The sequence below is a fragment of the Lissotriton vulgaris genome, chromosome 3_1 (assembly GCF_964263255.1).
Source record: "Lissotriton vulgaris chromosome 3_1, aLisVul1.2, whole genome shotgun sequence".
NCBI lineage: Eukaryota > Metazoa > Chordata > Amphibia > Caudata > Salamandridae > Lissotriton > Lissotriton vulgaris.
Window position 1 is genome coordinate 392056753 of NC_141689.1, and position 16715 is coordinate 392073467.

The following is a 16715-nucleotide window of genomic DNA, read 5'->3' on the forward strand; positions in this document are numbered from 1 at the left end:
CCCCCCTTAAGTAGGCGTTATAGGCGTCCCAGACCATTTGATGTTCCGCTGAACCTATATTTGCATGAAAATATATCTCTGATTTTTCTCTTAAATCTCGACTACCCCCTCATCCAAACAATGGTCTTATCTACTCTCCATCTTCCCTGCCCCCCATTTTGCTTTATTGTCAACACCAGGGCAACAGCAGAATGATTCAAAACCATCGGGGGAACATGAGCTATCTCAATTACATCTCCACACAGCTCTTGATCTACTAAAAAATAATCAATACGGGAGTGATGTCTGTACTTTTTACTGTAAAAAGTAAGCTCCCTAGCCTCACTCCGCCTAATACGCCAAATATCAGTCAGATTAAACTCCTTCATCACACTTTTTAGTCCGGAGAGTGATCTTGGTGAATTTGTATACTTAACTTTTGAGGTCCTATCTAATCCTTTATCCATAACCAAATTAAAATCTCCTCCCTTCACAATAGGTGCTTTTGTCTCTAATAAGCAGGATTCGATCTTGACTAAAGCCTCTGGGTTATCATTATTTGGCCCATAGTATACTGCACATACCAGAGGCCGGTTATGAATTACAAGAGTCGCCACTACCCATCTCCTGAACAATCAGTTTTATAGTTGACTAATCTTATTCCGTTATTTCTTTTGATAATGATGGCTACTCCAGGAAACCCCGTCTGGTCGGAACATGCTGCCTTCTGGACCCGTCTACACTTGTCAAACCATTGTCTGCATTCAATGCTTTCAAGATTTGTTTTCTGTAGAAATGTGATTTGGGCTGCGCTTTCCTTAAGGTTTTCCCTAACCCGAGACACTTTCCATCTTGATCCCAACCCGTTCACATTCCAAGTTAAGAGATTAACTACTTTTAACTTATCCATTCTCTGAACCTAAAATGCCAATTGTTACCCTATAATCTTGGTTCCAGCCTATGGTCATTTCTGATCTTATCTTCAGCCCTTCAAGGGATAAGCATATGAGGACTATTTATTTTAATCCCCCCCCCTGCTCCCCAAACCCAGTGCGCCCCATTACCTCCGGTAAACACCCTCTCCGGACCTAGGGCGATACACTCCACCCTTTGCGATCTCCCCCATCCCTCCCAGAGAGGCAAGTCCTAACCAAAAAAGATATGTGAAAAAAAAATATAGAAGGAAAACAAAGAGAAGGAAACAGCCTATCTGTACCATTCTCCCATATAAATACTACTAGCAATGAAACATTCTTTAAAGGACTCAAACCCTATTAGCATAAGCTTATATCTCATATCTTATCAAACCATCTGTGATAACAACATATCCACTTCTTCTGAGTTGCTTATGTTATACATTTTGTTTCGCCACATGATTTTTAGCATTGCTGAAAATTTTAGCTGAACCGGAGCTCCCTTAAATATTATGTTTTGTGACTGTAATAGGTCTTTATACATTAGCTCCTAAAGAGAGTGGTAGACAATCTAGATATTCATAAATTGAAGAAGGTACAAGTCTAAGCCAATGAGATTTGTAATATTGTACTGAGAAATCACAGTCTGTACATTATGGCGTTTGGGATTAAGAATTTGTATCTATTTGTTTTGCCAGGAAATGTACTCCATGAACATAAAACATAACAAGCACATTTGTAAATGGCACAATCACCACCAGAAGTGTTCTTTGTGGCTGTTGACAGTTAACCAATATTTATTGTTACCAGACTCAATGGTTCTACAGTTAGCAGTTTTTGAAAGGCAAGAGGTTGAGTAAACCTGTGACCACTAGAAAAGAAACACAGTCCTGCAAGTGGGCTCACTATTCCAGCAAAACACCAAATTTAGATATAATATGATCATGACAAATACAACTTTAAGGAAGCAACCTAGATAGGTACTATTCTATCACTCAGCACACACAAGACCTACTGATCCCTTTTATTTTGTGGCTGATGTAGAATTTAACTTTATACTAGTTTGTTGATATGTTGCTTGTAATACGACTTTAATCACACTCAAGGCACTTTACAACATGTACAAGATCTGCTTTTCCAACAACCTATAAACAATGGCACTTCTGTCCTGTATCCATCATTAAAGCAACCATATTGAACATTCTAAATGAGCATTGAATGTTGGAAGAGTGTGAAACCTCTTTACTCCTATGTCTATTGGTTGCTTTAGACATAATCAACTGAAGGGTTTGATTGAGCACTGAGGCACTCCATGTACTGCCATAGCCAGGTCCTAAGTTGTTCTTTTCTCACTAACTAACCAGAAGTGGTAAGAATAGCGAAGTATGTTTCTGAAAGAAGAACTGCAATGTAATGTGCTCTTTCTCAGACCTAGACCTGTGTCTTGTTCATGCCAACGATCCCCACTGCGTATGTCTGTGGTGTCTTGATCACGAACACGATTCGCAAGCCCCATCCGCATCCATGATGACACAGAGCGGGAACAACGTTGAGTGATGCCGATTCCAACGTTGACATAACCCAGGGGTTCTATGTTGTTGCCTGAGCACTTTGTTGACGTGCTGTGCTCAGGAGAGGAATGGGAGGAGCCTGGAGACTCTCTTGAGAACCAGGATGTCTCTGATGAGACAATAGACTGGTATGGGGAACTCAGCGAAGCCAGTGGTCTGGATACTTCCCGAGACTCTGGCATGCTCTCACCACCTACAGCGGCTACGGAGGAGGGGGCGTCCTATGCCAGGGTGGTTAAGAGGGCAGCTGAGGTCCTAGGACTGGAGCTGCCCTCAGTGCAAGTCAGGACTCATCTGACCGAGGTGCTTCAGCCTGGGGCTTCCACTTCTGTACCCCTATTGCCCTTTATTGAGGCATGAATTTTTTAAAAAAATCATGTTATTTATCATGATTATCTGCGTAGCAGAAGGTTTTTAACATAAATAACTGAGGCTTTATGTTAGGTCTGTGCTGCAGCTGTGCAGCACCAAGCCACATTGTAATGCTGGAGAAGAGTTATTCTACTTGGCAGCCATTTAAAATGCTATATTCCACATTTGTAGAAGATGGCAGTAGCTATGTTCAACCTTTACCAAGACTTGCTCTTTTTTTTTACATGTGGTGTTGAAAGCAAAACAGCCCGTGCAGCACATTGTAACTTCATTTATATTGTCCTTAATACCCTAGATGAGGCGTTGATGCACTCTGTGACGAGTAGCACCCTACTCTAGTACCCAAAGTTAGTGATTAATGTAATTTTATTGGGAGTTATTGGGATTAGTCATGTGCTCTCCAAGAAAAGAAATCCATGCATTTATTCTAGATTATTTATGGTAGATCATAAATAATACCAGTTACGTGTGATTATTAGTGAGGGCTATGTAGTTTTAGACAAATGTTTGGTGTGATAAGTAGGCTGGCAAAGGTGAGGTATTGTTAGTTTGTAAGGATAGTGTGAGAAATTGGGCTGTTTATGAAGGGGGGTGAAACCCTACTAAAGCAACAACCTCAATTCCTATCAGGGTGAAACACAAATAGTCACTAAATCAACCTGTGCGTACCCCTCTGGTAACTTGGCACAAAAGCAGTCAGCTTTAACTTAGAGATAATGTGTAAAGTACCTATGCAGTGCTTAAACTGTTTTAAAGTGAAAACAAAACACAAGAAAAATCCCACACCAATATATAAAAATAGAGTAACATTGCATAAATTATTTGTCACCTAAATGTCAAAAATCCAGTCAGTGGAACCAGAGATATGCAATATTAAAGATTTAAGCAAAAAGCACAACTCACTGTTATCTGGTTATTTGAGACTAGGTAAAAGTCACAAGTTCAGGCTGACCAAGATGGAGTGGAGGTCAGATACAGGGACCAGGGTAGTCCAGCTGAAAAAGTTAACTGACTCAAAGTCCGGTGCGAATACTTCACTGTGGAGGAGGCCACAAGGAGCCGGAAGAGCACCACACATGGTCATCGCTGTAGTGCGAAGAGCTGGACGGGCAATGCGGACCGTCATCGATGTGCCATGAAAATCCTGTCGGTGTTGCAGACGATTGTTGCTGGAGCTTGTGTTGGCGGTCACTATAGGCTGTTGATAATGTAGCACAAAGTGCAGATCTTGTGTTGCTCTCGGTCGCTCTAGGGCAAAGAGTGGGTTCGCCTGAGCTCCGCGTTGGTAGTTGGCGTGGGCGCCAAGATCTTGGTGTGAATCAGCCAATTTGCAGTGACAAAGAGACCACAACGTCTCCTTTTCTTCCAGGAGGAGCACAATTGTTGCCACACCAAGGGTCCAGGACCTGGGAGGCATCTCCTGGAAAACTGGAACTTACTCCAGCAGAGGCCAGCAGGGCTCAGGCAGGTCTAGTGGCAGGCCCAGAAAGGTCCAGTGCAACAAGTTATCTGAGCAGCTGCCACACCACATCAGGAGCTTGTTATGTCCCTGTAGCTCAGAGCAGGAGATTAGTATGCTGACCCTTGGAGTCACTTCAGCATATGTTGAAGGGGGCAGGTTCAGTTTTCTCTGGCACCAGGGCAGTCCTTCTTCTGTAATATCTACAGGTCCATGAGGGTACGGGATAGTTAGTGTGAGATTCAATATTTACACATGGTGCCAGCCTTTAAGTGAAAGAAATTTCTTGACTTTTCCCCACATCTGATCCTGGAATTTCCTTTCCTCCCCTGCGCTGGTCCCAATAGGGCCGTGCGCTGGTCCCAATTGGGCTGTGCCCTTGTCTGATATCTGAGCTTAGAGAGGAGATGAGTGTTTTTGATGCATGTCATTGTGGCTAGTAAGTGTTTAAGTTTGCACATGCTTCCTAGTAGCAAACTGCGTTTGACAAATAAAAGGTGAATCAGTTAATCACCACACCTTCAAGGCTCATTCATTCTTTCAGACTGTTGACCTAAGGGATATGATTGACAGTTTTGAAAGCAGTCCTCCCCTGATCCCAATATGTTTGGGGTCATCAAACATTAGTGTGAAGTTCTTCGTATGCGTGCTGAGGCAGCTCCTTTGGAGTACAAGTGTAGTAGGTAACAGTTCAACCCCTCTCGCCCTGTCAGGATGGCCCATCCTGCCAACATCCAATCCCTTTATTGTATACCTGTTTGATAGGAATAGACAAAGGCCAACTACACCTAGTCATTTGACCGAGGTTACAGACTGCAGGCACCAAACTGTCAGGGCAAGAAAATGTCTAGTATCTAAAAGCGCCATTTTCAGAATTGACACTTAAGTGCCTACTTTACCATCAAAGAGGGTTTTAAACTACAATTCCATGGGCACCACTGGTCTTGGTTCAGGGAACATGGCGGCTGCTATATAACCGGCTGCGGGCTTGCAGGGAGAAGCGTTTGACTCTTTGTGTGGCGTAGTCCTTCTTCACTGATTCACCTCCCCCCCAAACCTCTGTTTTTTCCGTGTCTTTTCCCCGTGCCTAACTGTGGCAGCAGTTGAGGTTTGATGGTCTGGCTGTGTCTGGCTCTTGCCGCGGTGAGAGTTGACTCCTTCCTAAGGTTCCGGGGCGGGGGAGCCGCGCTGGGAGAGTGAGACGAGAATGCTTTGTCACTGCAGAGCAGCCGGCGCACTGTTCTTTTTGGCTGCCACTGCAATGTCAGCACAGAGAGGGATGTCAGCCGCCCCTAGAGTATCTTCTGGCGCAATTTGGAAAAATAAGGGAAGTGATACTCCCATGTGAGGTAGGAATGCTATATTTTACAGTGAATGGTGTGTTGCCTGTGCAAAAGTATGTGGATTTCCCTGGGTCAGTTGAACTGAAAAGCAGCTTGGCTTTGTGCCCTCTGCCCATGGAGGAGGGAAGTCAGCATCTTAAAAATGACAGGAAGGTATTGGAAAAAAGTTTCTAGATACACTCTCCGTACGTGAGCAATAACCGCAGTAGTGGGTGCGTGTCCAGGCCCTTTTGTGGTAATTACCGCTGTTGGTCATATTGCAATGGAGCAAAATGTCATAACAAGGCGAACAACTGTGGAACTTGCTACCAAAAGCCGGAAAACTTGGAAAAACGACTAAACTACCTGTAAAAAGCTCTTGGGATAATGGGAAATGTGCAATATCCACTCAGGTTAAGATTACCCCCTCTCCCAAGTCATTTTATAGAGTTTTTGCCTCTCCCGGGCCTCAGAGTGAAGGCAGAATGGCTAATTTGGACGGAGGTGGAATTGTTAAACTATGGATAGGGCTGCTGAGATTGCTAAAGATGTGGGAACAAGCAGCACAGAGTGGAACGACTCCAGATACGAATAAAGAGTCTACGGTAGATTTAAATAATTTAGCACAGGTACAAGTTCAGGTTCCCATCTCTAACCGATTTAACGCCCTCGCAAATATGGATGTGCCTGGTCTGGTGGGAGGCCTCCCCTGCAGGGAGCAGAGTCTGGAAGTGTAGCAAAGTGGCAGTTGCATGAGTAGTCAATGGCCTTTAGTTTTCTGGGCTTAAATGAAGAGATGAGGAATGGAGTTAAGATCACTGAGATAAACCAGGCAGACATTCAGGCCTGCTGTGTGGTCCTGGCCCAAAAAACTTGAGGAGCTGGCTTCTTGGACAGATGTGTTGGAAGTAGAAGTGGCTACTATGAGACAAGATTTAGCAAAGAACACTACCGTTATAATAAGTCTTCTGCTGAAAGCAAACCAGGGGTGAAAGGATGATCCGGAGACTTGTAAATCACTCTCGTAGGAATAATCTTAGGCTCTTGAATGTTCCCGAGGCCGCTGAGGGATCTGATATCAGGGCATTCATGATATCCCTGCTACGAGACACAGCTTTGAAGGATAGGCCTGATATCAGCCTTGACACTGAGATTCAGAGGGTGCATAGAGATCCGTTCAAATGGAGCCTCCAAAGGCATAAACCAAGATAAATAAATTTACTCTCCTATTCAGTGAAGGAGACAGTTTCGAGCGAAGCTCTGAGGCATGGCCCCTTTCAAGTTGGTTCATACTCATTCTCCATCAGATATGATGTCTCCTGAGCTACTGATCAAAGGAGGTAGGAACTGAGTAAGAGGATGGAGGAGTTGAATAAACTTGGATCAGAAGCACAATTGAAATTTCTGGCTATGCTTCGGATAATGTGGAACAACCGTATCTACAACTATCGCTCGGTAGAAGAAGTGGAGGGGGTAATTGATATTATGAAAAAAAGGAGTGGTTTCTTGATCTCTATTAAATGGATGTGGGGGGGGAAGACAGTGGAGTGAGTTGAATTAGTGCGTTTAAAATTGATCTCGCCTCCTTGGAGCTCATTAGGCATCCATGCCTATCAGTAGTGGGATGATTGCCCAGGGAGAAGTGAGAGGTGATGGGAAAAGGGGTGAGAGAAGACACAGAGTGGGGAGCAGGGGGAAAAAAGATAAAAAAAATAAGTCCTAAATGTCATCTAGATTTAAATATGCAATGAGATGGTATAGAATTTGCAGACTTCTAAATCGAGAGGAATTTAGGGTAATATTGTATTCAATCATCCAATATGGAGTACCTATGATTTCAGTGAGACACCATCTGTGGTGAAGGCCCCACCTGGAATTGAGAGTGGTAGAGCCAAGAGCGAATGCAGCAGACCGCGAGATGCACAGATAGAGCAGTCAGAGATTTGCAGACGCTACGGTGATATGAGGACTAAAAAAAATACAATTACTTGGGCACCAAACATGACATTTCTACCTATTCTCAAACAAAGATTATCATTTATTAAATGTGATATGGTAACCTAGTGTTATCCTAAGGCAGAAGTAGGCCTTCCAGTAGTGAAATCAGATTTAAGAGTTTTTCACTACCATGACATGCAAATTCCCCACTTTTTAAATAGAATGTGACCTGCTGTATGTAGTGTATTGGGCCTATCTATCTATAAAATGAGGTGAGAGCTATTGGCAGAATTATAAAAAAGCAAGATTAAGGGAAACAGGTGTAAGACTGAGAGGAAGTTAAACTCCCCAATAGAAGACATCGAGAGATCGGTAGGTAAGGAGAGGTTAACTCTGAAGAAAGAAACTAGAGCAATTAATTGTAATTCAAGATCCATTATTCATGCAGGACTTATGGAGTATAATGAGAGAAGGCTTTCTGACATAGCAAAGAAACAGCTGGATGCAAGCTATAGAAAGAAACATTGCAGACTTATTTTTATGCACTGGTCTCTACATTACTAGTGAAAAAATAATTGTAGCAGAGGATGTGTTACTATGACTGAAGCCCACTACAACTGGGTAAAACTACCCAATCACACCTTCTTAGCCGAAGGCCAAAATCACTGGAAGGTTTGTGGAGGTTAGATAGATCTTGTAGAAATTAACTGTAGGAGACTAACCCATTTGGCTTGGTTATGTTGGACAAATTTCAGGGTCAGTATCCCCAAGTGTATGAACACCGGTCTGACAGCAGAGTCATACCTGCAGGCTCCCTTGCTTTAAATGGAAGGGCATTTAAATGAAATCTTAGATTAAGTTCCATAAGAGAAATCTACACATTGATCTGCACAGCATACTTTGGAGAGATTGGGTATTGATGCAAATTGATGGATGCTCATTTACAATCACACCAGTTCGTCATAGGAATATCACAACGTAGATGCCTTCTTTGGACCAATGTACCTGAAAATCACTGACAATAACCTATTCAATAATAATCTACATTCAGATACATACAAAGTCAGATGATGTCAAATGTTTAAAAAATCAAGCTTCTGTTTTGTAAATGTTTTAGTTGCTTTTCATATCTTCCTGTGGAGAGGCATGCTATAGACTCAACAAATGTCTTCAGTCTTTAGTCCCCATTACATTTAAAGCAGGGCTGATAAAAATGGAAAGGTTCATCCTTACTATTGCTCTTAAGATCATTTGATTATACCACATGAGCAATTTGGAATTATTTGCACACGTGTGTAGAAAAACAAATTTATAGAATACCAACTCTGAGAACTGTTTCAGCTAAACTGTTATTTAAAATTTGACAGAATTACTTATTTTTCAAAATTGCCTTTTATATGTTTTCATTCACTTTTCCATATATATATTTTATTGCATCCCTTCTCTACCTGCATGCTTTTTAATTGTTTATTGGATTTTCCCCTAGTATTTTTGGTCAAATTCATTTTTCCACTAAAGGGATTTTCAATAATTTGGTCTTATATTACTTTTTTTTTAAATGTTCATACTACATCTAGCAATAGTATCAAGTATTAATACAAAATCAGGATATTACTAACAGAACTGCTTTTCCATCTTTAAAATCAGATTAGTATGTGAACGGTATCAAGGGCTTTATATCAAGCATGTTGTGGGCACAAAAGATGCAGGTATACTTCTTGGGCTGAACAGGAAGTCATATTTGCACAGGCCCTGGGCAAGACTTATCTCTCTAAGTATTACTCCGTGATCTGCAGTAGATACAAATATGCAGCTCATAGCAATCTGCTAAAAATACAAGCAAGATATTTATTTGTATGTCTGGCAAGAGACTTTAACAAAATGTGTGTAGTTGGCATCAATATTTCATCAACTTCTTTATGCGTCTGTTGGTTGCAGAAACCTTAATCACTTCTTACCTTCAAGCTAGTGGCAGGAGGTAAAAGGAGTGTGGTGTGAATGAATACTTGTGTTCATAAAACTACTACATCAGACAGGTAGAACCATAAGGCACCCGTGTGTTATAGTACAGGTATCTTGTAAGACAATTTGTCCAGTAAATAAAATCTGCAATTTATTTCAAGAAGGAGAATTTTAAATTCTTCCATTATTTCACTTTACCACTGCTGAAGAGGGTGCAACATTGTTTTATGTTCTTTCTAGGGCAAACTAACTTATTGAGAATCAAGTCAATTCTTTCACATCCAGAAGTGTAGAAACATTACCTCCATCTCACTAAATGGTAGATGAGGTTGTATGTCTCTCCTACACAATTTCTGCTCTGAGATAAAAAGGAATTTACACCTGGACTGCATGTGTCCATAACTGAGATAAGACCTTCACTTCACAGCATACCATTGCATTTTGCTGCAATAATATTGACTGGCTTTTCATGGATTGCCACTTGTTCAATATTCCAGCGTTCTCATTTAAAGACAGGTATTTATTCCTTCACAGGGAGGATTTGAAAGTAGTTCCTGTTTATCATTGCATGCCTTGTATTGGCCTTGTCTTGGGATTCAAAGGCATAAAACACCTGGTTGGTTTGCAATTCAGTTTGACTTCACCTAACAGCAAGATGTTTTTGTAGACTTATAGATGTACCATCACATATCTGTTCACCTTTCTAAATTACAGATTGTATTTGTTGGGTACTGGTGGTCTTATATAATTTGTGATTGAGAAATTAATAACCTTTGTAATATTTTCTTGTGTTAAGGGTAATTTCAAGTAACCGGTCTCATATAGTGAAATTGACAGTCAACAGGGTAAGTTTTTTAATGTAATTTTAAAAATATGTATTGATGATAACAACAATTGTGAATTGATATTTTAGAGTATGACACACCAGGATGTATATATGTAAGCGCCTAAGTGGCACAAACATAGCTACAAAACAATGGAGCTATGTACTCTCTGGATGTTTCAGAGTAGTGCAGAAATGGGCGAGAAGGGTAGTGGAGCAGAGTTGCAGTATAAAGGTTAGGTTTTACAGTGGTGAATGGAAGATTGCTGGGTGAGGATACAAGGAGGCTCAGGACAAAAAGACAAGTGACAGGTGTGGGTAGGAATGGTTAGGAGTGGTCGAGCAGCTGAGTGGTGATATGGAGAATTCTATGTAATATTTACCCCTGAGTGCCAGCTTATAAGCAGTATCCATGCTAAGGTTTAAAGCCTTTACTGTGAGGGTTTCAGTGGAGCTAAATGGCCAATCATTTTTAATAAAAACAGCCTGTTATCTGAGGACTTGGAAATGGACTGGACTAGCAGAACAAATTAGTATTTTTAAATTCAGCTTTGTAATTGTGACAAAAATTAACAAGCTTTGGCAAAGCGAACAGGTTCACTTGTTATACAGGGGCATGCATGTGCATATATGGCAGCCATCATAAATTGCTTTTCCATAAAGCTTAAGAAGAAGCATTCCAATGTGGCCATTTTGAAAGGCTGAAAACACATTTAAATGTGGCTGTCTGCTTCTGTATTAGCAAAACCAAAGGAAATGATGGACGGAGCGTTGACAATACAAGCACTCACCTCCAGTCAACTGATCTGGGTTTAATCCATCACCGTTCTTTAGCCCACTCTGCCACCCCAGTTCAGACATGGCCATATGCAAATCAGTCTGACCCTGTGCCTCATGGGAACAGTCCAGCCCGAACTGCCAAGCCAAGCCTTCCCTGGACCGGAAATAAGCTACCGAGGACCGGGTACTGGCATTTCAGCCTTCTTCAGCCCGGCTTGTTTGAATCCAGTGGCAAAGTGAGCAAGGGACTCACGTCTGAGCATACCCTGCCAACTTATGGCGAACAAAGAAAAACCAAAGGAAATGATGGACGGACCGTTGACAATACAAGCACTCACCCCCAGTCAACTGATCTGGGTTTAATCCATCACCGTTCTTTAGCCCACTCTGCCACCCCAGTTCAGACATGGCCATATGCAAATCAGTCTGACCCTGTGCCTCATGGGAACAGTCCAGCCCGACCTGCCAAACTATGCCTTCCCTGGACCTCAAACAAGCTACCGAGGACCGGTTTCTGGCATTTCAGCCTTCTTCAGCCCGGCTTGCTTGAATCCAGTGGCAAAGTAAGCAAGGGACTCACGTCAGACAATACCCTGCCAACTTATGACGAACAAAGAAAACCAAAGGAAATGATGGACGGAGCATTGACAATACAAGCACTCACCCCCAGTCAACTGATCTGGTTTTAATCCATTACCGTTCTTTAGCCCACTCTGCCACCCCAGTTCAGACATGGCCATATGCAAATCAGTCTGACCCTGTGCCTCATGGGAACAGTCCATCCCGAACTGCCAAGCCATGCCTTTCCTGGACCGGAAACAAGCTACAGAGGACCGGTTTCTGGCATTTCAGCCTTCTTCAGCCCAGCTTGCTTGAATCCAGTGGCAAAGTGGCAAAGTGAGCAAGGTACTCACGTCTGAGCATACCCTGCCAACTTATGGCGAACAAAGAAAAACCAAAGGAAATAATGGACGGAGCGTTGACAATACAAGGAGTGTGGCTCAATGGTTAGAGCGGCAGACCCTGATGCAGAGTTCTGGCCCGGGACCAGGGTTCAATTCCTGCCTCTGCGGGTCTTGGGCTCAGTTTCCTCGGACCTGACAATTCTCGCCTCGGTGCCTATTCTAATCATGAGCCCCACGCTGCAACTCTGGGCAATAGCTTGCTTAACCTCCACACCGTCCCCAACAGCGCTAGGATGCCTGGCTTCACCCTGCGGGTGCCCAGGAGTGGACACTTCACAGGGAATGCCAGGAAGGGTTCCACAGCGGTATGAGTAATAGCGCCAGGAAACCGCTTGGTGACAGTGCGCTCTACAAATACCTTGTTATTTACATTTACATTTACATTTACCCCCAGTCAACTGATCTGGATTTAATCCATCACCATCTGTATTAGCAGCAGGCAGGCTGAGTGTGGTAATTGAGCACAGGGGGGTAGTTTGTAAATTAAAGGACTGTGAGCCAGAGATGGGGGGTCCAGGAGAAGGAGAGGGAGGGATACGATATAGTCCCCTCATTTACTGCAGTCCAAGGTTCTGACAGCTTCAGTGGAGGGAAGCTGGTCATCCAATGAAAAAATATGACTTTTTACAATGAATTAGAGCATATAAAGACACATGTTTCTCCTCAGAAATTTAGAAGTTACCTTGGCTTTGATCCTGAACCAAGTCTGTAACAACATTTACAAAGTAAGGTGTAGTGTTAGCAGTTAGATCTCAATGAAGGAATTGTCATTATCACTTTTATGTAAGATTTTCAGGTTATCCTCATAAACTTCAAAGTTGCTCGACATTTGTGTGATTCCTAGCAGCCTCTCACTAGTTTCCTCAGTCCAAAAGGGGTTTATGAGCCAATTGTCTGAAAATATAGTGTGCCAGATAACAGTGTTACAGATGTAAAGGCTGCAGTATCAAAAGCCCCTTGAGGCGTAACTTTGTTTTTTAATCAGTATGACTGAAATACTAGTTCTTAGTTAACTTACTATCTACAACAACTACACAAAGCAAACGGGCACAGTGGCCTTGAGCTACTTCATTGGGTCATGGCAGAATCATCAATCTACATTATCACATTCTTTCACAACTGTGTGCATTCATCAACAACAGATTCCTAGAGAAAGCAGCAGTCAGATAACGGGTGATTACTACTTGTGGATGCATGGGACCATGTATATTACGCCTTTCACAAGCGTAACTGCCCCCTGGTGCTGTAGACCATACAGGGGGCCAGGGAAAGTGGAAGAGATTATATGTAAGAGATTCTGGCAGAGCTTATCAGCTGAGCCCTCAGGATAGGGGAAAGTGAATCCTAGAGAGGAGATGAGCATTTGATAACGCTTATCATTAGTGTCTAGTAAGTGTTTAAGGTTGAACATGTTTCCTAGAGGCAAACTGGGTTTGACAAATAAAAGGTGAATCACACCTTCAAGGCTCATTCATTATTTCCGAATGTTGGTCAGAGGGATACGATTAACAGTTTTGAAAGCAATCAACAGGTGTAGAAGCACAAGTACGCATGAGTTTCCGGTCGAAAAAATTGAGTGGTTCAGCAGTTTGTAGAATAACTATTTCTGTGCTTCTGCCATTCTGAATCCATGTTGAAAATTGTCTAGGGAATTGCTAATTTGGATCTGATACGATAATTGTAAGCCTACAGAGAATTCTATCACCTTTCTCAGAAAGGTCAGCTTGTTATGAGGTAAAATTGTTGAGACCATTAGTATTTGCTGATGTTTTCTTCAAAATAGGTGACTCTTCCAATTTTCAGATGGTCAGGGACCATATACTTGCGCAAGTGACAAACTTAACAGAATAGTCAATATTTCCAGACAATATGTAAATAGAGTGATGTGAGAGTTATACTTTGACTATAATTCTGAATACCTAATTCTCCAAGATTTTATTGAAATAGGTCTAGGGCCTAATTGAAGTAGTGGCAGATGGTCAGTCGTTCTTCCATGGGGACAGAGTAAATGATCTGTCCCCTTGGTGGAGGGACCCCACCCACCAAATATATATATGGCCGCCAAGCAGGGAGACATTTATAGGACATTGGAAAGAACGGTTGTTCGGCGCAGGGTTGTGTCAGCATGACACAACCCTGCACCAAACAGTTTTCATTTCAAAAGAAATTGGCCAAACTTGTATTTCTTATAGAAAATAGAAAGCAATGCTCCCATCCCGATGGAACTCATCTCCCATTGCGGCCGGAGCATTATTTGCATGTTACTGTCATTCACCTCCAGTGTTTGCCTGGTGGTGCTGGACAGTAAAAATAGATTGGCTATATGCCCCCCTATCCTGATTGGGTGGGCGGACACATGGCTAGTTTTTCAGCGGCCCTGACTCAGTCGGAGAGGTTTCGGTATGGTGGTGACAGAGTAGTCACCCCATAGCCATACCTAGGGTCTGCCGACATATAAATGTGACAAATGGACCATTCTTTTGGTGGTATATACTCCGTCGCAAGAATATACATACCACCAGCATGCATACCAGGCACTCAGTCATCTGAGCTTGACATTGCAACATGTGATTGACTTGAGGGTGAATGATTGGAAGAAGTGAGTGTTTGATGGGACTTATTGTCTCAGCAAAGAACTTTACATAATCTTCACTTTTGGATTTGTGAAAATGTGATTTTATGTTACTGGGATTTTCAGCTACTGTCAACATATGTTTCCGTGATTGTTGGGGGTGCCCAAAATTGATTTGATATGTTTGGACTTTGCTTGCAGATGTGATTATTTTATAGCATCTTCTTGCTGTCCTAATTTAAGTCTGATTACAAGGAGAGGGGCGGTTGTCTCCAATTATTTTTTATTCTTCTCAGATACTTTTTCCTTATATGTTTTATGGAACCAGGGGGCAGAAGCCTTCGGTCTATTCTTCTTTCTTTTCAGACGTGTTTAGTCCTTAAGATTTACTTTTACACAATTGTAGTTAAAGTCATGACTATTTCCAATACGAAGAAGATTTTCCTGCACCCTACTTTCTAGTATATTAATGTTGATATTCTTGGTGTCCAAAAATCATGCAGTCTCCTTGATAGGATTGGTTTTTGGGTCAAGGTAAGGGTTGTAATGTTTACAATTACAACTTTCAGCAAGTACTTGTAGGTGCCTGTGGTGAGCAGACCTGGCTTTTATGGGGCAAGTTACACGGATGTTCTTAAATAGTCTAGCTCACCCATTAATGTCTTTCACTGAAGACCACTTTGTTTGATAATCTGTTAAAAGACATTTGATTTAGCCAGTTAGGTTTGGGGTCTAGTCATGCCTTAGTAAGATAGATGTGATTACAGTAGTAGAGTCCCTGGATGTGGTAGTCCAGGCTCTCCATTTAATTGAGGTTTGAGCTGTGGAGTAGCAAATGGGGGATTCACCTTAAGGCACATGTGGGTTCCAAAATCCTTAAAATTAGAAGACGTAGAAATGTTTCTTGCAAAGTATTTGAGAGGGATGATATTAGGGTGTAGGTAGAGAGAAAAATGTGGAAAGGACATGGGGAGTACGACTTCAATTTGAGGGATTGAAATAAGTTCCGGCCAGTAGGAAACTGGGGAGGTGGTCAGTAGAGCCAAATTAGGTAAAGGGAGAGAAAAGTAGCTTGTATGAGAACTATGTAGATGGAGTGAACACAAAGGGTGCTTGAAGATGTAGAGACCACATTAGTGACCTCATGTTACCTGTTTGGTCTGAAGTACAAGGGGTTGTTCAAGAGACACAAGATGGGTGAGGAGTATAATTAGTGTGTGTAAACTGTTGGGGAGAGAACCCAGGCGTAATACTAACACCTGAAGAAGTGATAATGTAACTCTGTGCAGCTTGATGGATACCTTAATCTCTGAGGTGAGAGAGGTGGAGACCTAGTAGCTTATGTCCTTAGGGTGTATAATAGATATTCAGAACCTGAAAAGGAGGAGGGGCAGCGTCCGTGGGCTTCTCGCATCAGCTGGGCTCTGCCAGGGACAGCTGTTCTGCTCCAGTATTCACCACCACCGTGTTTGCTTAAGGCAACGTTGGTATTATTTATACCTAAAAGGTGTTGAGTTTGACGTAAGTTTTTGGACATAAGACGTCAATAAAGATGTCACTAAGAACTGGTCGTTCTTACAGTGCTTGCAAGAGTTCTATTTCTAATCAAAACAAAGCAAGCGGGGCTTTCCCAGGTTGCTGGGGGGTTTGAGCTGTCGAATGAACTCGGTGTGTTATCTAGGAATCTGAGGAAGTGGCTTCTGCTGTGTCATGTACTGTAATGAGCTGCAGAGACGAGTTACTGAAATATGGCTCTGATCGTTTATGCCATTATAGGGATATGTATTGATTATAGCCGTATTGGGGCATGAGGTCACAATATTGATCGGGGTCCTAGATAGAACACAACAGCACAGAGCAATACACAACATAAGGCGCAGCCAGCAGTAAGGCGACTCATAAAGCTTCAGTCGCACGTCCCTGGGCTGAGTCCCCTTTTGTAAGGTTCTGGCAGGGGTCCTGTCACACTCTACCGGTGCGCCCTCCACACAAACAGCAAGCAGCTGCGGTGGACCGGGGTCAGAGCGGGAGGCGTGCAGCAAAAAGGTGAGCTGATGC

General features: G+C 42.5%; 1 protein-coding gene across 2 annotated transcripts in view; it reads left to right on the forward strand.

Moving 5' to 3' along the window:
• Window positions 1-16715, forward strand: part of PARP8 (poly(ADP-ribose) polymerase family member 8) — a 670996-nt gene that overhangs the window by 562454 nt on the left and 91827 nt on the right. For both annotated transcript variants that reach the window (XM_086960612.1, XM_086960613.1), the window contains one exon: window positions 10314-10362. In XM_086960612.1, coding sequence (XP_086816738.1) covers window positions 10314-10362 — 49 coding nt within the window. The remainder of the gene's footprint in view (window positions 1-10313; window positions 10363-16715) is intronic.